The sequence below is a fragment of the Cryptomeria japonica genome, chromosome 11 (genome assembly GCF_030272615.1).
Source record: "Cryptomeria japonica chromosome 11, Sugi_1.0, whole genome shotgun sequence".
Lineage (NCBI taxonomy): Eukaryota > Viridiplantae > Streptophyta > Pinopsida > Cupressales > Cupressaceae > Cryptomeria > Cryptomeria japonica.
The window spans coordinates 669,011,609-669,036,380 of record NC_081415.1 but is presented as its reverse complement, the minus strand read 5'-3'; the positions used below and the strand labels follow the sequence as shown (position 1 = coordinate 669,036,380).

Genomic DNA, 24,772 nt, shown 5'->3' with positions numbered 1-24,772 from the left:
TTGAGATCGAGAGGAAGATCTCTTAGAAACATAGAGACTCCCTCACAAGAAATGATAGAGGGCTCGGACAGACCATTCACGTCCCAAAATATTCTCTCCATCTTGCATAGAGAGCCACCTCTAGCCAAGGTAGTGCCAAGAGACATACTTTGCCAAGACCACACAGAGCCCTACTTCTTGGGATCCACAGAAACAACAAGGGATAGGGTAACCTCCCACATGGGTCTGAGAAATCCTAGCAGAAAAATTTGCAAACCAACACAGTGCCTCAAGGGTGAACCTGCACCAACAAAAAGAAAAGACCAGGCAAATAGAGGGGGCAAAAAAAGTACCACCAGTCTCAGAAGGGGACCCAAAGCCTAGCCAAACATAGGGCATCACAGCCAAAACACAAACATGCGAGGACGAAGGCCCTCAGCAACGTTCACCACCAAAGAGAAAAGAACAATATATTTTGGGAACCATGGTGATCTCATCACACAAAACCAACAGGGGCGGTGTAAACATACTGCCTCCAGTAGCGTCGTCCAACCACACAAAACCCAGAATAGAGATGCATGTGCAGAGGCCAAAGGAATCAGACTGGGCCAAAAGGAGGCTCTCCCCATCACCATATGCCTCGCTGTCATCTTCTCCATTGCCTAAATCCTGAGGCACTGGAACCCTATCTCGTCTCACTCCTCCTTTCCCACTCATCATCCTCTAAACTATTGAAGACGAAAATATATGATTTTATTTTAGGAGTTGTAGTTGTGTTATTTTTTCAATATTTGTTGTGAATTAATCTTCGACAGTAAAATAATCCATATAAGATAGGAACTTAATAATCAGTACCTGCAATAGAATTTTCACATGGTATCAAAACAGATCTAAGGGTAGAAAAGTATTCTCATAGGCGCAGGAAGAAAAAAATGAGGGTTTACAGTTCAACCTCTTCAAAATTATTATTATTATTATTATTTTATCTTTGAGATGGCCTTAGTAGGTTTAAGAGATCAGGATAGATTAGATGGAGCCTCAAATTTTGGTGTCTGGAAAGCTAGAATTTATTTATTGGTGGAAGAGAATGGTATCAAGGAATATGTGACTAGTGTTGTAGTTGTACCTTCAGATCCAACATAGCTCTTAGCATATAAGAAGGAAGATGCCAAGGTGATGATGGCGATTCTTGATAGTGTCAAGGATCATATTGTTCTATATATTGCAAAGTTAGATACGATGAAAGAAATATGGGATGCCATTCTAGACTTGTACCAGAATGCTACCAGTAACCGAAAGCTCATTCTCAGAGAAAATTTAAGGAATACTTGGATGGACAAGGGATAAGATGTTACACATTACCTCACCAGTCTTAGATTTGCCAAGGATGAGTTGACAACTATTGGAGATAAAGCTAATGATAACGATCTAGTACGAATAGTCCTAAATGGGTTTACTAAGAAGTGGGATGTCTTTGTTCAAGTTATTAATGGATGAGATACCTTACTGATTTGGGATCGACTATGGTGAGACTTCACTCAGGATGAACTTAGACGAAGTCTTGTCAATGGAACGAGTAGAAAAAGTCAAAAAAGAGAGGCAGAACAAGAAAATGTTTTCCTAGCAGGAAAAGGGAAAGCGAACAAGGGGTCTAGAAAGGGATCAAATCCACAAAGTGAGAAGAAGAAGAAGGACTTGTCTAAGATCAAGTTCTATGGTTGTCATGAGTTTGGACACTATGTCAGTGATTTCCCACAAACGAAGAAGAACGACAAGAAAGGAAAGAAGTAGATGGCAAGTCTAGCAGGTGCAGATGAGCTTTCCAGTAGAATGGAGAATGAGTTTGCACTCATAGCTTGTATGGTTATCTCAACCTCACAAAGTGTTTGGTATATAGACAGTGGGGTGTCATTTCATATGATAGGAGTTAGAGAGTACATCTCTAGTTTTAAGGAGGAGGACATCAGAATCTATATTTCTATGGGGAACATGTCCAAACTGAAACTAGTTGGGAAAGGGACTATTGAATTTCAAAGGGAGAATGACAAGTTGATTCCCATTCATGAGGTGTTGAATGTGCCAAGCTTAGGTATGAACCTAATTTCTAAATCTGTTCTTCAAGATAAAGGCTATAATGTACTCTTTATAGGGACACATATGTTGATCAAGCATAAGGATTGGAAATCACCTATAGCTATTGGAGTTAGGAGCGGTCAACTTTATAGGTTGTAGTTTGATACTCCTAAGGCACTCATGAGTAGCAATGATCTTAGTGATTGAGGAGATCTATAGTATAGGAGGATAGGCCATATACATCTTGGAGAACTTAAATTTCTTTGTGAGACAATGACAGGTGTTCCGGAGGTGAGCATAGAGCATGATGATGTAAGGGATGTGTGTTGGTGTTCCACGGAGTGACACCAGATCCAAGGGTGTTCTTGATCTAGTACATTTAGATATATGTGGACCAATGTCAATGAAGTCTCTCAGAGGGTACGAGTAATTTATTAATTTTATTGATGATTTCTCTAGGAAGACTTGGATATACTTCTTGAAGACCAAGGATGAGGTCTTCAGTCACTTCCAAGAGTTAAAAGCTCTTGTGGAGAATTTGACAGGCAGGAAGATAAAGGTTCTTTGATTAGATAATGGAGGCTAGTACAAAGGGAAAGAGTTCCAAGAGTTCCGTACCTTAGAAGTAATCAAGAGAGAGTGGATCGTTACTTACAACCCGCAATAGAATGGGGTTATTGTAAGGAAGAATCATTCTATATCAGAACCAACAAAGGCTATGGTACATGACTAGGACATGCCACGCTACTTATGGGCAGATGCATGCAGTACAATAGTATACATACAAAACAGGGTTCCACATAAGATTCTAGGGAAGATGACACCTGAGGAAGATTTCATAGGGAAGAAACTAGATATTAGTCACTTCAGGATATTTGGAAGTTTGGTGTATTGTCACATTTCGGGGGCTACACATTCCAAGTTAGATCAGACTGCAAATAGGGGATACTTTGTGGGGTATAATGAAACCTTAAAGGCATATCGGATATTTATTCCAAGGAGTAGGAGGATTATAGTTAGATGTGATGTCAAATTCATGGAGGATAAGGCATTAAGGAGGTCCAGAGATTTTCTAGCAGATGAACAAAATGAGCAACCAACAGAAGATCCAAGGATCGTTCAACTGAATCAAGGACAACAAAGTCCAAGTACAATTACTTGCACAAGCACATGCTCAAATGTTGAGAGTTCACAAAACACAGAGCAACAGATGGAAAAATTCCAAGAGATGCATCAAGAAGACATGGAGGTTGATGTTTCATCCTCTATAGTTGGAAGCAGGAACCATGAGGATCAACAGACACATAGGGATACTCAAGAGTTTGTGGGAGATCCTAGGATGAGTAATACACAATGAAAACAACCAACCAATTTTAATGAATATGTACCATTAGTTAGTAAGTTAGTAGATAGTGAACCTTCCAGCTATCAGGAAGCTGCACAACAACAGGTGTGGCGAGATGCGATGGTTGAGGAATATACATCAATAATGCAAAACGATGTGTGGGAGGTTATTCCTAGACGAATAGATAGGGAAGTGGTTGGATCACGTTGAATCTATAAGATTAGACATGGTGTTGATGGTAGCATTGAGAAATGCAAGGCAAGGTTTGTGGCCAAGGGGCTTTCTTGGAAGGAGGTAATAGACTATGAGGAGACATTCGCACTAGTGACCAGGTATACTTGTATACAAGTCGTGATCTCACTTCCAATACAGATGAGATGGCAGATCCATCAAATGGATGTCAAGACGATGTTTCTTAATGGTGAATTAAAATAGGAGGTATACATAGAACAACCATAGGGTTTTGTAGCACACAACAATGAAACCCACGTGTGCAGATTAAAGAGATCCTATTATGGACTCAAGTAGGCTCCCAGAGCGTGGTATCAACGCATTGATAGATATTTGCAGGGAATGGCCTTTGTGAAGAGTGAGGTGGATCATAACCTCTAATACTTGGTGTTTGGGCATGAGATTCTCATTCTTGTTTTATATGTGGATGACTTGTTTCTAACAGGTTCATTGGGGCTCATAGAGGAGTCCAAAAGGGACCCTGCAGTTGATTCGAGATGAAGAATTTGGGGCTTATGCACTAATTTCTAGGCATGGAGGTATGGAAGACAAATGGAGACACTTTCGTAGGACAAGAGAAATATTGCATTGAAATCTTGAGGAGGTTTGAAATGGAGAATTGCAGAGCCATGTCTACACCCATGATCATGAATTGGAAGAAGGTAGACTCATCCAAGGAGAAGGATGTAGACCCCAAATTAGACAGGCAGTTGATTGGATCTGTCATGTATTTGGCCAACACCATGCCGGATATATCCTTTGCAATAAACTCTCTTAGTTAGTTCATGGTCAAACCAAAGAGAGTGCATTAGACAATGTCAAAGCATGTGTTACAGTATTTGTGTGGTACAATAGAGTATGGGATTAGATATGCTCAAGGTGATGTTATCATCTTGATAGGATATACTAACACAGATTGGGAAAACAATACAACAGACAGGAAAATCACTTCAGGGTGTTTCTTTAGCTTGGGATCAGGAGTTGTCTCCTAGTACAACATGAAGCAGAAATCCATGGTTTTGAGTTTTGCAAAGGCAGAATGCATAATAGCTAGTATGGTGACGCGTGAGGCGATATGGCTTTGGAAGTTGCTAGTAGCCTTTTTTGGTCAGAGGTTTGAGACTATTGTGATACACTGCAACAATCAAAGTTGTATTAGATTATCTGAGAATCCTATGTTTCATGATAGGTCTAAGCATATAGATATCAAGTATCACTTCATCAGGGATTGTGTACAATGGGGCATTGTTTAGCTACAATATATACCTACAGAGCAACAAGTAGCAAACATTTTGACAAAGACATTGGGAAGGCAAAATTAATCTTCTTCAAAGACAAGTTGGTTGTCATGCAGAACAGCTTCCTCGCTAAGGAGTGTTAGTTATGGTAGCTTAGACATGTATTCGTTGATTGTCCAAGAATTAGTAATTAATTGTTTTTCTGGAGACTTTGGTTAGAGTGAAGACAGTTATTTAATTGATTTAGTGATTCTTTTAGGGACATCTAGCAACCAATTTGTTATGGGTTGTTAAGATCTAATTTATCTCAGTCATTGATGAGATTAAATCTAGATCATTGGTTTTCCAATGAGAGTAGTATAAAAGGAGGTCATTAGGCATTTGGAGAACACACACTTGAGAAGCATTTGCAGTGATACCAAATAAATTTCCAGTCTTTACAAATAGTATTGCTGTGATAGCAAGGGTGCGGTGATAGTGTTGGAGATAGTAGTAGGGTGGAATTCCAATAGGAGAAATTGGAAGAAGGATTTTTGAAGGAGGATATTGCCAAAGCTCTGCCAGTAAGAGGCAAGCAGTTTACATATCTATTAATTTGGTGAAGATTAATATAAATTCCTCATCTACGGTATTGGTTTTCCCTCGAGGTTTTTCCGGGGACAATTTATCCAATAATATCATGTTCATTGTGTTGCATATTTTCTTTCTACGATTTTATTTGTGAAGTTGCAGTTGTGTTATTTTTTCAATATTTGTTGTGAATTAATTTTTGGCAGTCAAATAATCCATATAAGGTAGAGGATTAATATTTAGTAGTTGCAATAGAATTTTCACATCGATTGGTTCCATGTTGGATCAAAACTTGGTTCCCATTTCTTAACATGAACATATGTTTCACCTTCTTTCCTTGGACCTCCCTATATCACCTTGTTGCTCTCTTCTTCATTTTCAAATTTGGTCATGAAAAACTATTTCTGCAAAAAATATATTTATTTTGGAATATGTCAGTATTACTTGATTCATCTTCTTATTTCATGTCTCGATTTATGCTTACCTATGATTTGGCCGATAATAGCCATTTGCTTGAGTTTTTGAATGTCCTGTTCTACTACTCCTAATAAATCTATTTCAACTTCCTTTATTGTGTTTTTGTCTTCCTTAGGGTTTACCTCTTGGTCATTTGCATCTCCCTGTAAATTCACCCATCTATGCTTTTACATTTCTATGGCTTTTTGCCATCAATTTTCATCTGTGATTATATATAAAAATTAGAAATACTTATAATTAAATAGATATATATATATGAAAAAATTGCAAGAAGAAATAATATAGTTAAATTTAAAAAATAAGAATACCTAAAAAGTAACAATTATCCTTCTACTATACAATTGTATTAAATTTTAAATTAATACCTAAAAAATATAATTATCATCAACATCTTAATAATGATTAAATAAGAAATTTTTAATTAAAAAAATATTTTTAAAATTAAATAAACATAAGATAAAAATATTTTTTAATTTTTTATGTTTTTCATCGAAAAATTAGGGAAAATAATTATATTATTGATAAAATGTAATATAAGTTTTCATTCGTTATATGTGTAAACTTTTAAAGTTTCAAATAAATAAAGAAAGAAAGAAAATAAAAGAAAATAAAAGTAAAATTTTCAAATGAAAAAATAATGAGAACTTTAAATATACATAAATAAATAAATAAAATTATCCTAGAATAAAAAATACAATTTTCAATTTTATATGTTAAAAATTTGAAATATTGTATATGTTCAAAGCTTTCTTAAAAATATTTTATCATATTTCACTAATAGTCTTATATTCTATCTTTAGTGAAATATATAATGTATTTTTTGTTAAAATAATTTTAAAAACTATATATTATTTTAAGAATAATGTATTATATATATGTATAATAAATATAGTAATTTATTAATATTTTAACTAATATAACAAATCAATATCTATATAAAGTAATAAATTTTAAATTTGTAAGATATGATTTAATATTATTGGAAAAAACAATTTAATCATCAAATTGCAGGCCTCTTAGAGAGCTCACTTACATGCTAAAATCAAACATTGTGATATTGTTTTTGATAAAAATAAGTGGATAAACTCTGACAGACTAGAAACAAACCATGAAAACAAAACACTTTTATAGAAACGAAACAATAGAGTTACTCACGAGGTAACTAAAATTAGGACTGGATAAAATCTTCAATCTCTCTTCCTTCTTTGAAGGACCGTACATCAAGATTAAACAACACATCCAGATGAAAGGGACGGTGAAACTTCACTAACAGCCCCAAAAGAGCGAACAGTAGAAGATGGGACAGTAGAAATACAATGAAAAGGAACAGCATTATTAGGGATAACACTATGACATTGTTAAACTACACAGCAATCGCCAAATCGTTGCCATTCCTTTGGAGGCCTCGAAATCTGCAGCTACTGTTGTTAACCTGCTCATACTCGTCCAAAACACAATATTCATCTACACTTTCCCTGTGGTGAGATTTGCACGCAAAGTAGAGCACAGTCCGCACTACCCACCACATCAATGTAAAGACACACAACACCACCACATTTTTAGCCTTCAGATAATCAACCAGATCATAAATTACCTTGTAAGATATGGCGAGCACTAAAGATGCAGTGCGTTTTCCGTGCATCAGACGGAGACTCTTCTTCATTCCCTCAAACCCATAATATTTGACCTCTATAACACACATTACAGCTGCAACCCGCCAGGCCATATCTACATACATGCTTACGCACTCCATCGCCAAGGAACCAGCCACCCCAACGACAAACCGTATGGCTTGCGATTTGACAAACACTATCAAACCCAATTCAAGTAATATCTGAGCAAGTTTAGAAGCAAATAAAGTGACGAACCTGACGATAAAATACCAGAGGAAAGTTATTATCAGGTGTTTCCAAACGGCTGGAAGGGGTCTGATAAGCCGTGTGAAGGAGGGTTTCTTGTTGCCCTTGTAAGCGCTGCCCACGGTGTAGACTACAGCCACAATGGACGGCAGCAACGACAGGGAGAAAACAATTTGCACCACTATAAACTGTGTCGCTTGGAAAATGAACAGGCGCCACTCTTCAGCTTTTTGCGTGGAAATAATCCTAGCGTGAAAAGTCGAGTGCAACTGTTCGTATGCAAGCATTGTTAAAATATTAGGGAGAATTAACACTAGAGTGATTGTCCCCAACAAGTTAGCTCGATAGCAAAAGATTTTGAAAGACTCCTTCACGATTCCAAAGGCTCCCACCCCTTTTAGACTTTCTTCTCCTCTATCCATGGCTTATTGCTAATCCTTGTCTCCTCTTTTAATTCAGCGAAATTGCTTCATTAATCACTTCGTCTCGCTAAATCAGGCAGGTGATTTATAGATGTATTTATCATGGGTCATGCAAAGCATATTCTTGATTCTTGAATCGGTCGGAACGAAACAGGCTGTAAATAATTTCAATCATTGACAGATAAGAACCCCGAGCCAATAAGAGAGAGATATTCTTATCGATAGTAAGCTTAATTATGACCGTAACAACTAATATGCTCCAATCGCTTAATTGGACCCCTGGTGGTCTCTCTGGAATTGTAGGAAATTTTGTTTTTACTCTTTCATTGCTTCTTCCGCAGAAATCATTTTATGTCCTTCTAAACTAGTCATATTTTTCAAAGCATATGTCACTTTTCTTCGAACTGAGGCGAGAATTATAGCGTAAGGCACCATTAAATAAGGTCATTAAACGCTCGTAATTCACGTCTTGGATGACGAATAGTTTAAATATCACAATTATTAGATAAATTTAAGAAGTTACATGTTTTTCTCCACACCTTCTCATATCGTTCATTGAGAATTTCTCTCACACTAAAAACCATCTCTACTTAGGTTAACGATGTTTTTGGATCGCAAAATCCAAGGTTGGGAAATTCAAAGCATCAATAATATGTAAATTTTAGGAGTGGGAAGAGATAGAACAAGACGTAATGACAAAAGATGTGCTGCTTTAAAAATCAAATTCTATTTATTTGCTTGGTGGAAAATGAATAACATATATCTTTTTATAGAAGATTTATCGAAACATACAGTAATTTCTACAATAATTTCTATAGGATGACTTAGAATAACTATCTAGATAAAACAAAACATAGGCGGACAGAAGACAAAACATCAAAAACTAATTCTGTAGCCTTTCTTCTTAATTTCTGCTACTAGTTACATCAATATTTACAATATTCAATTTATCTCTTGAATTTTCAAATGTTTCTTTTGCTAACGTCTTTTGTGAATATGTTTACTAATTGATCTTTCGATGTAGAGTGCTCTAGATTATTTTTTCTATTGTTTATTAACTCTCAAATAAACTAATATCTAGTATTAATATGTTTGCTCCTCTTATGAAAGACATGATTCTTTGATAACACAATTACATACTTATTCTCACAATAGATTGCTGTTGGCTCCTTTTGATCATACATTAGATCTAATAAAACTCACCACATCAATATTGATTGGCATGATACTGATTTGTACCTACTACATATTCTGCTTCTTAAGATGAGATTGTCACTATATGTTGTTTCTTTGATGCTCATGTCAAAATTCCTATTCCAAACTGAAAACATGTCCTAACATGTAATCTTTTGAACATTAAAACTCCTTGCAAAGTCATTACTTGTATATCATATCAAAAAAAATTTATTGTTAAATACAAATATCACATAATCTATAGTCCATTCAATGTACCTCAATATTAATTTTCCAATTTTCTAATGTGTATCTTGGTTGAGTCCATCAATCTAGATATGAAACTAACTTCATACATAATATCTAGTATGGTTGTTGTGAGATACAACAAACTTCCAACAATTTCTTTAATATAGTTCTGTCGAAATTGGTCCCTTTATTTTCTTTGTTTAGTTTTCTATCTCTTGCTATAGAAGTAGATATCAAACTAAAAAATATCATTCTAAACCTCTTCAATACATCCTTTGCATGTTTACATTGACAAATTAAAATTTTCTTATTATTTCTATAACTTTAATTTCTAGAAAATATCTCATTAACCCAGAATAATAATAAAATAATTTAATAAATAATAAATATTTATTTAATAAAATGAGTACATTTTTGTTGGTGTATAGACATACTCTACAAGAAAATTTTATGTTCTTTACATGTTCTTGAGCTTCCAAGATTGTTATTTTTTTCATGGGACTTCCACATTTCTATCTATGATTTTTATTCCATCTCTTCCTAAAATAAGATATCAAATTTCTCCATATAATATTTCGATACAGTAAAGTTTCATATAAGAAACTATCTACCCAAGGCATAGAATATAAGGTAGCTAAAATTTGATAGCAAAAGAAAGAAAGAAAGATATGCAAAAAAAAAATTCTACACTAGTGTGAAAAGCATAGTTTTATCCAAATTTAAATATTTTAACACTTACATTGTGATTTAGTGGCTTCAGAGCCCTGTTGTCCTATTTTAGCTTCCTTTGAGTCAAATTGTGATACTTCAGACCATGTTGTATTAATGATATCACTATTGTTTCTCTAGTTGTTTCTCAAAATAAATCTATTTCAAATGACCAAGATGATTCTTATAAGGTTCATAATGGTTTTAAATATTCTTGTGTTATTTCTCATAGTGTTGTTTATCAAAATAAAATTGTTTCATCTGACAAAGTTGTTTTTACAAGTTTTGTTGTTCTTCCTCATTATGTGTCTACTAACCCACCTATTAGAACTATTATGATGGTTTCTCATTCTCCTTATCTAAGGTCTTTGAGTGTCGAAGGAAGATCTAGTAGGAAAATTGTACAATGAAGGAAAAAAAATGAATATATGGCTAACACTTCTTCTAGTCTTGCTTAGTCCTAACTTTGGTTACCTCTTGGGTAACTCTCCATTAGATCACACATTAGAACTATAAAAACTCTTTGCATCAATATTTTTTAACATAATGATGATAAATACCTACTACATATGTTGCTTCTATAAATTAGATTGTCACTATAGGTTGTTTCTTTGATGCCCATGCCACAATTCCTTTTCGAAAGTGAAATGCAAGTCCTGATGTACTCCTTTGAGAATTTAAACTCCCTAAACATTCACTATTTGTATATCATATAAAAGCAATATTACTTGTTATATTTAATACAATTTTCGATTATCTATAGACCTTGTGATGTACCTTAATATTAATTTTCCAATTGGCTAATGTGTATTAGTGGTTTAGTCCATCAATCTAGATATCAAACTAACTCCATAAATAATATATAACTTGGTTGTTATGAGATACATTAACCTTCCAAAAAAAAATTAAATGTAGTTGTATCAAAATTGGTCACTTTATTTCTTTTGTTCACTATTTGACCTATTTCTATAAGAGTAGATAATGTACTGCAACTAGTCATTCTAAACCTCTTCAATACATCCTTTGTATGTTTACAAATGACAAATAAAAATTTCTTTAATATTTTGTTTAACTTCAATTCTTAGAAAATATCTCACTAACCCAAAATATATCATCTTAAATTCCTTTTTTATAGCTCCCTTAAACATGTTTACAAACAATTTTTCATTAAATATAAAATCATCAATATATTAAAAATAATTAAAATCTGATCTTTCTTGCTAACCTTTGTGTATAGAGTAGGTTCATTGTTGCTTCTCTTGAACCCATTATTCACCATGTATGAATCTATTTTTCTATACCATGCTCTAGGTGATTTCTCTAGTCCATAGAGTACCTTTTCAACATGTATACTTTGCCTTTATATCATTTCACCTCATATACTAGTGGCTATTGTATATATAATTATCCTTCTATAAAACCATTTAATAATTATTTTTTTTCATCTATTTGGTAAACCTTCCAATTGTTTTTAGTTGTAATAGATAATGCCATTATAATAATTTCAAGTATTTCTATGCTCCCAAATGTTTCATTATATCCTACCCCACATTGTCATGGAAATTACTTGGCTTCTAATCTTGCCTTATACTTTTCTACATCTCTATTTAAATTAAAGGTAGTTTTGTAAGCCCATTTCATGCCTATACATTATTTTCCTTTAGAAAAAATTACTATCTCTCAAGTGTCACTATTTTAGATATATTGCATTTCCGAATTCATTGCATTCAGCCAATTTTATTCCTTAATTGCATCCTCAAATTATATATGATAATGAGAAAATCATTACTTTTTTATTGCAAATCTACTTCATCCCATTGATCATCAATTTCATGCAAACTTCTAATTTACTTACTTCCAATTCTTGATCTCAATTTTGCAAGTGTAGGATTAGAATCATTACTTTTGAATTAGGACAGGAATGAATTGATGATTCTCCTTGTTCAATGTCCCTTTTTGAGTTATCTTGTTGTTATTGATGGAGTACACTTTTTCATACTATATTTATCTCCTTGACTTCCTTCATCTTTTCCTTCTTCAGTATGAGGTATTTTTGTGGCAACCAAAAGTGTTTTATCCATACTTCCATCACAAGCTTATTCATTAAATACAATATTTGTACTAATAATGAAATTATTGGTGATGAAATTCAATAACTTATAAGATTTTGTTTTTTCCCAATAATGAATAAATATACATTTCTCACCTCAATAATCCAATCTTCCTCTCGTTTACTTTAGCACATATACAAATCCAACATATCCAAAGATTATAAAATGAGATACACTATGATAATTACCACTCCATACTTGTTGTAGGATGATTTTTTTCACACTTTTTGTTGGACACATGTTCAAGAGATATACCACAAACTCTGCTACTTAAAACCAATATTCATTAGGTAAATTATTTCTTTTAAAATTGCTTCTTTATATCTCCATTATTATTCTATTCGTCCTCTTTAAGACACCATTTTTATAAGGTCTATAAATTGTACTGAACTGATTTTTTATTTCATAATATGTACCATTATCTAAGAACTCATTCAATTTGTATTGACATCCTCTATCAAATCTCGATACCTTTAGGAATGGGCCACTTTTCATTTTAGCTAGTAGTTGAAATTATTTGAACTTTAAAAATTCTTGAGAAAATAATCCCATGTCTTCCTATGAAACGCAATGATGAAAGTTAGAAAGTAAATTCTCCCTGTTGGTGTAAATAATTATTCATCTTGGATATTATTACACTTACTTAAGTTTACTTAGGAAATGCATTTCATAGTAGTTTGGGTATGAGACACTTGGGTGTTTGTGCCACATTGGGGTAGTGTGTGTAGGATAATTTCCACCTTTTATGGTGTTGATCTTGTTGTTACACTCCACATTTAGTGGGTGATCCACCTCATGTGGACTATTATATTGTTTCTCCTACCTACCCACACCTATTTCCTACCTACCCTTGTTTCTTATTGAGCCACATGTCTTTTTTGTGTGCTCACGTATCCTTAAGCCTTGCCTATACAAGCAGGTTCATCTACATTGTATGTAATTGAACTATTGATCATTTTCTATTGATGAGAATACAGTTTATTCTTGTCCTATATTGTGTCTCTATTTTGTACATTTCATTGAGCTCTTGATCTTGGAAAAATATCACACTCCCCATAATTATGGTGCTTGCATCAAAACACATAGAGAAATACACACAAGTATTAAAGGTTCCCATTCTCTATCTGGCATTCCTTTTAAAAAAATTCTCTATGTTGTATAGCCATAATACAAGTTTCACAGAAACCGAGAAATGGCTCTTCTATGGGGCTAATAATTTTACCATTTTATTTTTCTACAATAAAAATTGTTCTTTAAAGGGTAGATAACTATAGCTCAAGTGTTTTTCCCATGATTAAGCTAGAAAAGTTTCCTTAAAATTCACTTCAACTCATTCTTCCTTTTCACTCTTCATTCAAATCAGAAATATATTTTTCATTTTTATTTCAAACTTCACAATTATCATGTTTTATCTAGGTAAATTGGGATTAGGACTTGAACCCTTATGTTGAACACACCACAGGACTAAGAGGGGGGGTGAATCAGTTCAGACCTTAAAACAACATAGTTATAATCCTTTAAACTTCAAAACATAATTATATTATCTATGCAATTATGAAACATGAAACCATAAAGCACTATACACATTACAACATTAAGTTAATGTGGAAAAGCAAAGAAAGGGAAAATGGTGGTGAGAATCACACTAACAATATGAATAACTGATTACAATGTTCTATTCTTAAGGCCAAGGAAACGCATTGCACTTTATTGGACTTGAAAAACTAAGGTGCACAACCTTACAACAAGATACAATGGACTTGCATTGCTAAGATGTACAATTTCAGGGAAAGATACAAAGGAATTGTATTACTAAGGTGCATTTTGTAGGGTAAGATATAGAGACTCCATATACTATTAAACGACCTCGCTATCTTTCACTAGGTATGTAGAGAAATGATCAATTGAAATGAACAAGATCTTAAGTGAACAATATCATGACAAACATCTCTCACTTCATTCACTATCTCAAAACACTATCACATTGAATAAATTAACATTAAATCTCATTAGAAAATGAAACTCACACATCAGCTTCTTTCCATATGATTGCATATAATTCACATCTAATTCACACATCCAATTTCCCATTTATGATCAGTTACACATTTAAACCCTTAACTAGGCTAGCCACAAACAAAATATACATAAACTACATAAAATTATCTACCAAGAGAAACTATAGACAATGTGATATACTCTAGGAGATATAGGGAACCTAAATACATCTTCTAAGTCAATTCCAATAAACTATATGCTCTAACACCTCCTCCAAAATCAACATCCAATGTAACATGTAGAAAAACTATGAAGCACATTAACAAGTTAGCCCAAAATTATCACCCAATTTTGATCTACACACACCATTACAAGACCCATATCAATATTCTATATCAACCTCCAATGCATATCCAGACGAAAAAAGAGTGTGATCCTTGAATAAGATAAATCAATTGAGTCAACCAAAGACCAACAAAACTAGCAACATTGTGTGAGCCATATGAACATGCCCACTAAGTAGAATAGACTAGTAAATTATTTTACCATTCTAGCATGTTCCCTTTTAGATACCAATATAATAGTTTAAGAAAAATATAATATTGATAATATAAATGTTTCTACAAAGTAAGGAAAGAATCAATGTGCAAGTGAGGATCTTCATCACCACCATACTGATCAAACTTCATAATCTTGATCTCTTAGGGAAGTTTATAATTAAGGATTTGTTGGATTACTAAAATATGATGATAATATCACGGAAGATAGGGTTGATAAGCATCATTATGACAGTTGTAAGCTTTTGTTGAAGTTGTCCCATATTTTGGAATATGCTATTAGGGATATGATTGAGTAATGGAAGACGTGGAGGTAGATTATGCATACAAGTGGAGACACTAGAACTAGCACCAAGGCTAGTACACTCATACTAGAACTAGGGCTAGAAGAAACACTAGGGCTAGAATTAGAACCACCACTAGTACTAATAACAATACTAACACCAACACTATCACTAGGCCCAATGCCCATACCAAAAACATGAGTTAGGAGGTAGATTGATACATCCCAAAGGAGTCTAAGAAACATTAATTCTTGGAATATTATTACCAAATAAAGGATCAATTATAGGGACCATATCAACCATGTGTTCTGACACCCCGTGCATAGATACACAAATCAAAGAGGACCACTAATGTCAAATTGTGCCTAGAGGTTTAGCCATAACAAAGGGTACATTTGAGTATAATCTCACTCTCCATTATAAGAACCTCGAGGCCTTTACGATATAAAACATACATTTCTCTTAAATTATTAGCATCAGATCCAACCTAAGGGAGTAAATGTACCCAACTAAGAAATCCCTTGAAATACCTTAAATTATTCTCAAGGGATCAAATCTAATCAAACTAAACACTTAAAGCAGACTCATGATCCATAGTTAGAGGAGATCTTGGAGTGGTATTCATTGGAGTGCTGTCTTGATATTTGATTTGAGAAATAGATGTTCTTGAACCTCGTAAGCCAAGACCCAAAAGAAGAGGTTGAGAAACAAAAGGATCATTAGGATCCCTAGTTACTGAGAACATCAGACTTGCCCCTTTTGGCCTATATTGATTTGAGGAAAAGGTAGTTCTCAAAGTATTAACCACAATAACTGAAGTAGGCTACATCATAAAGCTCATAGAATAACTTTACAATGCTTGAACAACTCTATGAGTGATTAAGAAAGATAAGAGGGAAGAAAAGTTTGTTGCTTAAATTTATGAAAAAAATTTCGAGGTTACAAAAGTTTTAACAAGTTGAAACTGGAAGAAAGTTCATGTTAGGCTCACCAAATTATAGAGAAAAATTGAACTACTCCAAAAGGTGGTTAGACCCCATGAGGACTCCATAACCTTCTCTCCACTCCTAGTAAACCTTTTAGGCTCCCTAACATATAATTTTTTGTTATAAATATATGTTGAGTTGTCATTGATGTCAAACCTGATGTTTTGGATTGGTCCAAATATAGTATGGCAATGCATAGTGTGAAGGTGATGCAAAACATTGGAAGATAAGTATGTATGATGCCAAACAGTGGAAAATAGTTATGTATATATGAAGATGAAGTTCACATTTGTTGTAGATGTGTTGCAAATGTGTTTTTCAGATGGTTGATTTCTTGAGAAATATGTGTTGACAGGTTCCAGAGCTTCATATTGCTTTGTCTCATTGCAAATGTGATAATACATTCTTGGTATGTTGATGGACATAGTTTAAAGTTATTATATTCAGTCTTTTGGTGCTTCAAAAGTTATGTTCTAAAAGTGTATTCAATTATGATAGTTTTCCACAGTGCTTCCAGTGCTCCACAATGCACATTCTTCCATATTTTAATTTTCAATGATGATCTTTTGGTAGTCGATTGTTTATGACTCTAACTTCTCCATGTCAAGTCGGATCATGTTTTTGTGCTTTGGAAACACGTTCTTCCAGAATTTTGAGGCTTTGATAATTTCGAGTCTAGCCAACCTTGAATGTTTTTGTTATAGTTTTTCTCAGGTTCTTGTAGCATGTGATTTGATCATTGGAATATTCTTGAAAGAATCTATATTCTTGGGGAAAGTGTTCTTAAGGCTGACTTGGTGTATATACCTATTGGTATATATATATGTGTTATGTTTTGCTTTGTATGTATGAAAAAAAAATCAAGGAAGATAAAGAGAGAGAAAGAGTGTTAGTGTGTGGTGGTTGTGTAAGGCAAAATTGGTTTGATAGTGATTGGAGCAAGTAGTGTACAAAAGAGTTATAGAGATTCTTGATCGGATCTGCTACAATATCTAAGCTTAACAGGAACTTAACATATGGAAATATAGATGAAAACTTATCAGTTCATATTTTTTTCCTCTATCTTTGTAGTGAGCCTTCTGGTAGTAAACCATTTTAATCTGGGTAGTGAGCCCCACCTTTAGGTAGTGAGCCCTCTAGCACTGAGCCTTGTAATCACATTTAACTAGTTATATTATCTTGATATTTAACCCTCACCATCATTTTTCCCAAATGGAATTTCCACATATAAGAATGTGGCATCCCTCTCATGGTTGTGTATCTCTTTAATTTCTATTATGTTGCATGCATTATTCTGATCAATTCAATAATTGGTATTAGAGCTAGGTCCCTTGGTGCTCGCTTAACCACTTAAGAGAGATATTGGTTATTTGAACATATGGATCCAATGGATATGCCAGGAGAATACTATTTAGATAAATATTTGGAGACAACCCTTGAAGATTTGTAGAGTGTGGAATCAGAGAATGAAGAAATGAAAGAGAATATCAATGAATTAAATGAGTGTGTAAAGAAATTGAGAGAATAGATCTAGAAGTTCATTGCAGGGTATTCAGAAGTTAATAAACAATTAAAACAAGAAAATGGCATTATTGTGAGTCTGAAGTTACAAATTGAAGAGAGCAAGAAAGTAGAACAATGTTTGAAGGATACAATCAATCAAAAGATAGAAGTATGTGGAAAGTTGGAACAAGAATTATTGAAGCTAGAGTCAGATGTAAAAAATAGTGAAAGTAATGAATTACTAGATAAATTATTGACTATGTATAAATCTCATAAAGACAAAAAGGATTAGGCTTTATCAGTGAATGCTCAAATTAGAATGACATGGGCAAAGGCAAGGAGAAGGTGGAAGCTAAAAAGAAACCTGAAGATAAAAACAATGTCTGGAATCAAGTATTTGCTACAAATAGACCTTCGATCTAATAACTAAATACTCAAAGGTACCCATCATTCAATTTTTATTGTTCTCATTGTAATAGATTTGGATATAAGGTTGTAGAATGCATGTGCAATGTAAATCAGAATACTCAATGCTTTAATTGTAAAAATCTTGGACACAAGGCTAATAACTACATTAATCAAGTTATGAATAGAAGATATATACCTTTTGTGAGTGGATCATTAATGAATAAGTACTCTCAAGGTTATTGTCACATATGCTATCAATTTGGTCATAAATCTAATTATTGCAGATCTAGAACAACTTCAATGAATTCAAGGAAAAGGAATATCAAGTGTTTCAGTTGTAACAAGTTTGGACATTTTGCAATTAGATGTAGAAATGCAATTTCTCTATAATAATCAAATGAACCTGAGAAGAAGAATTATATGGTGTGGAGAAATAAGGAAGCAATTGAATCTATTGTACCTATGTCTGGTATAGATGCTTCTTCCTCTAGATATTGATCTGATAAGATTGTCTTAGGGAGAGCTTCAAATAAAATCTATTAATCATCCCCCCATGAAGGAGATGTATGTTGTGGCTTTGGCATGTTGGTGTTATTATTGTTTCTTGTGTGCTCTAGTAGATTGTGTATGAAAAAGTATAGAATTTAGTTGAATGCGTCATTATGACAAGACAATTTTTGGTGATAGAACCCTAGGCATATCAAACAAGTTAAATATCTACGTTGAAGATCATTTTGACATTGTGCATTGAAGAGTATAAATAGTGAGAGTATTTTAAGAGAGAATGGAGATATAGAGCAAGGTCAATGCTGAAAAATGTATTTCACATCCTTTCCTATAGAATCTAAGATGATAGTAACATGCAAATCTAGTCATGGAGATATTCAAAAATTGGAAAAGGTAAAATTGGGCATGAACATTTTCATAAAAAAAGAAGAGCGAGACAAGGTGTAGACAACTACATATGAAAGTTACGATAGAAATTAATCACTTTGGCTAGTTGTGGGAGGTAATTATGCATTATCTTACTCTTAATTGTTGACTCTATAGTCTTTTTAGGTACCATTATATGATTTTGAATCATTTTCACCATGACAAATGGGTAAGTGCAAAAAGATGGTGGTCAGAAAAGTGGACACCCCCCAAAAAAAACATGAAAAGCAACAAAATGTGCACAATGTATTTCAAATTTAAAGAACCCCGTACGTGTTTAGGCTCATTTTGTCGAGCCTAACCAAAGATAAACCACGTATGGGGTTTAAAGTATACTAACCATGTACGCGGTTTAAAAACTAAAACCCCATACATGGTTTAGAAACAAAAACCCCTATATGCAGTTTTAGTTTGTAAACCACGTATGCATTTGTCTATCAATAAAATGAAATTTATTTAGCATTCCATTAGGTTTTTCGGTAAGATATATACATAAAATATAATAATCATACTTTAAGTTATATTTTATGCATATATTGTCAGGATGTTTCAGAGTGCTTCCAGATCTCTAAGAGTTATAATGCAGATTCTAGTTTTTTGAGTATTCTTATAAATTTCAGACTTAGTCAAATTTCAGTGATCAGCATTCTCATATCAGCATTATCTCTCTCATCTCTTCCTTACATTCCCCCTGTCTCTTCCTTAACCCCTACATTTTTTTCTCTTAAGCATCTCCCTCTCAAATTTCTTCCCTCTCTCCTGTATCTTTCCCTCTCTTTCTCATCTCCCTCACCCTCTTTCTCTCTTTCATTTATCCCTCTCTTTCTCTCCCTCTCTCAAATATCTCTATCTCTCACTCTCTCCCCCTCTCTTTAGTGTCTCTCTCTCTCATTATATCCCTCTCCCTCCTCGTCCCTTTCTCTTCCTTTGTCAAGTATTTTTTTCCATCTAAATCTCTTTCTCTCTCCTCCTCTCACTCCATTTCTCTTTCTCTCAAGTCTCTCCTCTCTATCAAGTCTGTAACTATCAACCTTTATCTCTCTCTCTCTCTCCTCTTCTATCAACTCTCTCTATCTCTCTTAAGTCTCTCTCCCTCTCTGGCTCTATCTCTCTATCTCACTCTCCTCCTTTGTCAAGTGTATCTCTTTCCCACTCTCTCCCTACCTCCCCCCCTCTATTTCTATTTTTTACTTAACTCTCTCTCTCTCTCTCTCTCTCTCTCTCTCTCTCTCTCTCTCTCTCTCTCTCTCTCTCTCTCTCCCATTCTTTATCTCTAAAGTCTCTCCCTCTCATCCTCTTTCTATATATCTCACTCTCTCCTTCTCTCAGGCGTATCTCTCTCTCATTATCTCCCTCTCTCCTCACCCTCCATCTCTCATTTTCTCATTACCTCTCTTTCTCACTCTCTCCCTCTCTCCCTCTCTTCGCACCTCTCTCTATATAGTGTCTTGTACTCTCCTTCCATCCCTTCCTCCCTCTCACTCAGAATCTCTCTCTCTCTCTCTCTCTATGAGTCCCCTTCTTTGTGTCACTCTCTATCTCTATCTCTCCCTCAATTTCCCTCTTTCTCTCTCTCTCCATCTCTCTCTCCCCCTCCCTTTCCCTTTCTCTATCTTTGTCTCCCCCCCTCTCTCTCTCTCCATCTCTCTTTCTCTCATTTATCTCTTGTCTCTCCCTCTTAGTCTCTATCTCTCTATCTCACTCTCCTCCTCTCTTAGGTGTATCTCTCTCCCATTCCCTCCCTCTCCTCCTCCTCTCTCCCTCTCTAGGGTCATATGGTATTCTTAGGGGTCATATGGTATCCTAGGGATCCATGCATGTGTACTAAGGGGTCATAGGATGCCATATGACTCCTTACGACACCATATGACCCATAACGACACATAAGAGGTCATACGGATTCCTAAGGGGTCATAGGACACCATATGACCCCTTAGCACACCATATGACCCATGATGACACCAAATGGTTTCTTAAGGGGTTATAGAACATTATTTGACCTCTTAGGACACCATATGGCCCATAACGACAACATATGGAGTCCTAAGGGGTCAAATAGTGTCCTATGAGATCGTAGGAGAACCTAAACTTGGAGGACAACATTTTGTGTTTTTTCGTGTCATATGGTATTCTTAGGGGTCATATGGTATTCTTAAAGGTCATATGATATCCTTTTTGTGTTTTTTGATGTCATATGGTATTGTTAGGGGTCATATGGTATCCTAGGGATTCATGCATGTGTCCTAAGGGGTCATAGGACACCATATGACCCATAACAACACATAAGAGGTCATATGTAGTCATAAGGGGTCATACGACACCATATGACCCCTTAGCACACCATACAACCCATAATGACACAAATTGGTGTCCTAAGGGGTCATAGATCACTATATGACCTCTTAGGACACCATACGACCCATAATGACACCATATGGAGTCCTAAGGGGTCAAATGGTGTCCTAAGGGGTCGTAGGAGACCATATGACCCCTTAGGACACCATATGACCCCTAATGACACCATATGGTGTCCTAAGGGGTCATAAGGTATCCTAGGGGTCATAGGACACCATATGGTGTCCGAAGGGGTCATAGGACACCATATGACCCTTAGAACACAATATAGTCCCTAATAACATCTAAGCGGTCATAGGGTGTCCTAAGGGGTCATAGGACACTATATGATCCCTTAGCACACCATAGGACCTATAATGACACTAAATAGTGTCCTAAGGGGTCATAGAACACCATATGACCCTTTAGGACACCATATGGTGGTGTTATGGGTCGTATAGTGTCCTGAGGGGTCATATGGTATCCTATGACCCCTTATGACACCATATGGTGTCGTTATAAGTCGTATGGTGTCTTAAGGGGTTGTATGGTGTCTTAAGGGGTCATATGGTGTCCTAAGGGGTCATAGGACACCATATGACCTCTTATGAAATAATATGACCTCTAATGACACCTAAGGGATCATATGGTGTCCTAAGGGGTCATATAAAACTATATGACCCTTTAGGACACCATACAACCCATAACAACACCATATGGAGTCCTAAGGGGTCATATGGTGTCCTAAGGGATCATAGAACACCATATGATCCCTTAGGACACCATATGACCCATAATAACACCTAAAGGGTCATATAGAGTCCTAAGAGGTCATAAGACACCATATGATCCCTTAGTACACTGTACGACCCATAAAGATTATCTAACCAATACATCCACATGATCCAAAGAAACCAATACATTCATCTTCATCAAACATTCTACTTTATATCCTATCTTATTTAAAAAAAAAAACCAAAACCGACCATCTTGTCAATCTTCTTATCACCTCATCTATATGCAAACAAAAAGAAGATATATTGGAGGGAGGGAGAGGAAGAGAGAGGGGAGGGAGGGAGGGAGAAGAAGAGAGAGAGAGAGAGAGGGGATGGGGTATGGAGGAAGGGATAAGGGGAGAGAGGGAGAGGAGGGAGAGAGAGGGGCAAAGAGAGAGAGAGGGGGAGAGAGGGAGAGGGAGGGAGAGAGAGAGAGAGAGAGAAAGAGAGAGAGTGAGAGGGGAGAGAAAGAGAGGCATCTTGTACGTGCTTGAGGAGGGGAGAGAGGAAGACAATACACATACATACACACATACGTGTGTATATATATACTTAATATATTATATATAAATATTATATATTATATGTTTTTATATTATATATAAATTATATATTATATGTATATACACATATTATATATATAATATCATATTATACACACTCCCAAAATTTACACAAACTTAGCACGTACGCGCTATTTATAGTAAAAATAGCGGGTACATGCTTTTTATAGTAAAAATAGCGCGTACGAACTTTTTATAGTAAAAATAGCATGTACGCGCTTTTTATAGTAAAAATAGCGTGTACGCACTTTTTATAGTAAAAATCGCGCGTACGCACTTTTTATAGTAAAAATCACATGTACACGCTTTTTATAGTTAAAATAGAGCATATGCACTTCTTACACCATAAGTACCCCGTACGCGCTTTTTATACCATAAGTACCTCATATGCGCTTTTGACTATTTAGGATTGGAAATGGGCCTGGATGACAAAGCTATAGTTTGGAAGCTTGATTTCTCTCCATTTCCCTCCTTTTTGACCTGTTTTATTTTATCAACTTGGTTTCTCAACTTTGTCATCATGAGGTTTATACTTCATCAAGTGGGTATTTCTAAAATTGCCACCATATTTTCACCCATCTTTTGAGCTTTCAAACTTATTTTTAAAATTTTAACAACAATAACATATTATTATTGAATTTCTTTTACCAGTGTCTCCATAGTTCTCAGAGACATACATGCACCAATTTTTTAATAGATTTGGATATACTTATCCAAATTTAAAAAAAAATATATATTATAGTAGTACACTTGATTATTTACAATTTTAAAAAATAAATTGTATTTTAAATTTTTTTAGTGCAACTTATGCTTTGAGCACGAATAGGTACCTAATTTTTAGGATGTGCTCAATTGGAAAAATCATAAAAAAAAATACTCAACTCTTCTAGTGCTCGCTCTTAACTATCTTTCTGCCAAAGGATTTGTCAACATACTAAATCTAACTATGATTTTTTTGATGCGCACGTCAGACACTATGTTATGTTTTTTCAGAATAAATCAGGGTCTATTTTTCATGCGTGAAGGATTTGACCCCCTTAATCCTATCCAAGTTAAAAAAATTTAGTAGTTTGGAAACTAGATTGAGAGTAATACAATATTTGTTGTTTTACTATCTTCATATCTTGAGTGGATGACTTTCAAATTTTGCCTCCAAGTTCAGGTTCACCAGATTTCAGAAAAAAAGTGTCCACTTATACCCCCTTTTTTGACCATTGTCTTTGTGCACTTACCCAAATGCATTTCCTTTCCTTTTTATCTTTTCTCATATTTTTGTCATGGTGTCAATAATCATTGTAAAACCCCTTTGCATCGGTCCTCCATGAGGGCCTTATCATTCTTGTTATAGAACATGCAAATTCCATTTCTATAAAAAATGATCCTCTTCCTAAAGAGGGTATCCATTATGCTCAGAATGTCCATCTCCATTTTTCTAATTTTTCAACTAACCCTAAAGATGCTCCTTTAGATGAGGATGCTTGTTTCCATTTGAAGAAAAGGAAATGCCCTAAGTAAGATAAGTCAACCCCAAATTTGCCTCGTTTCTTTGAACCAGATGATGGGGATTTTGATTATGCTCCCTTTGGTGGGTATGTTTTGGATTCTTTCAATCCTAGCTATGATGTTAAGGGAAAGAGAACTTAGGTGGGGGATAATTCTTATCTAATGGCTAAAGAGAAGAAGAAAATCCCTCTTTTATCCTACTCAGTCAGAGGAGACAATATGTCCTTTCTTTCTTCGCGTACAAAGAAAGCCAAAAAGAAAATTGTCTTAGAGGATATCAATAAAAGGATAATAGGGACCTTGGTTTCAATCCCTTATCTATGGACCTACTAGGTATATATATTGACATCCCAATTGAGAATGATAAAGTAACCCCTAATGAAAAGGGGATCCTCTATTACAAAAATAGGGGATAGGAGAAAAATGGTCAGGGATATCATTGATGGCCAATCTAGCCTTTTTATGTGGTTGGTCTCAGAAGTGTATGCACTG

At 34.7% G+C, this 24,772-nt stretch overlaps 1 protein-coding gene across 1 annotated transcript; it reads right to left on the bottom strand.

Annotated features, from left to right (window-relative positions):
* Positions 1–7,276: 7,276 nt before the first annotated feature.
* On the bottom strand, positions 7,277–8,194 carry LOC131079012 (uncharacterized). Its single transcript, XM_058016878.1, has one exon. It carries the CDS (start codon positions 8,192–8,194, stop codon positions 7,277–7,279), a length of 918 nt encoding a protein of 305 aa, XP_057872861.1.
* Positions 8,195–24,772: the final 16,578 nt, after the last annotated feature.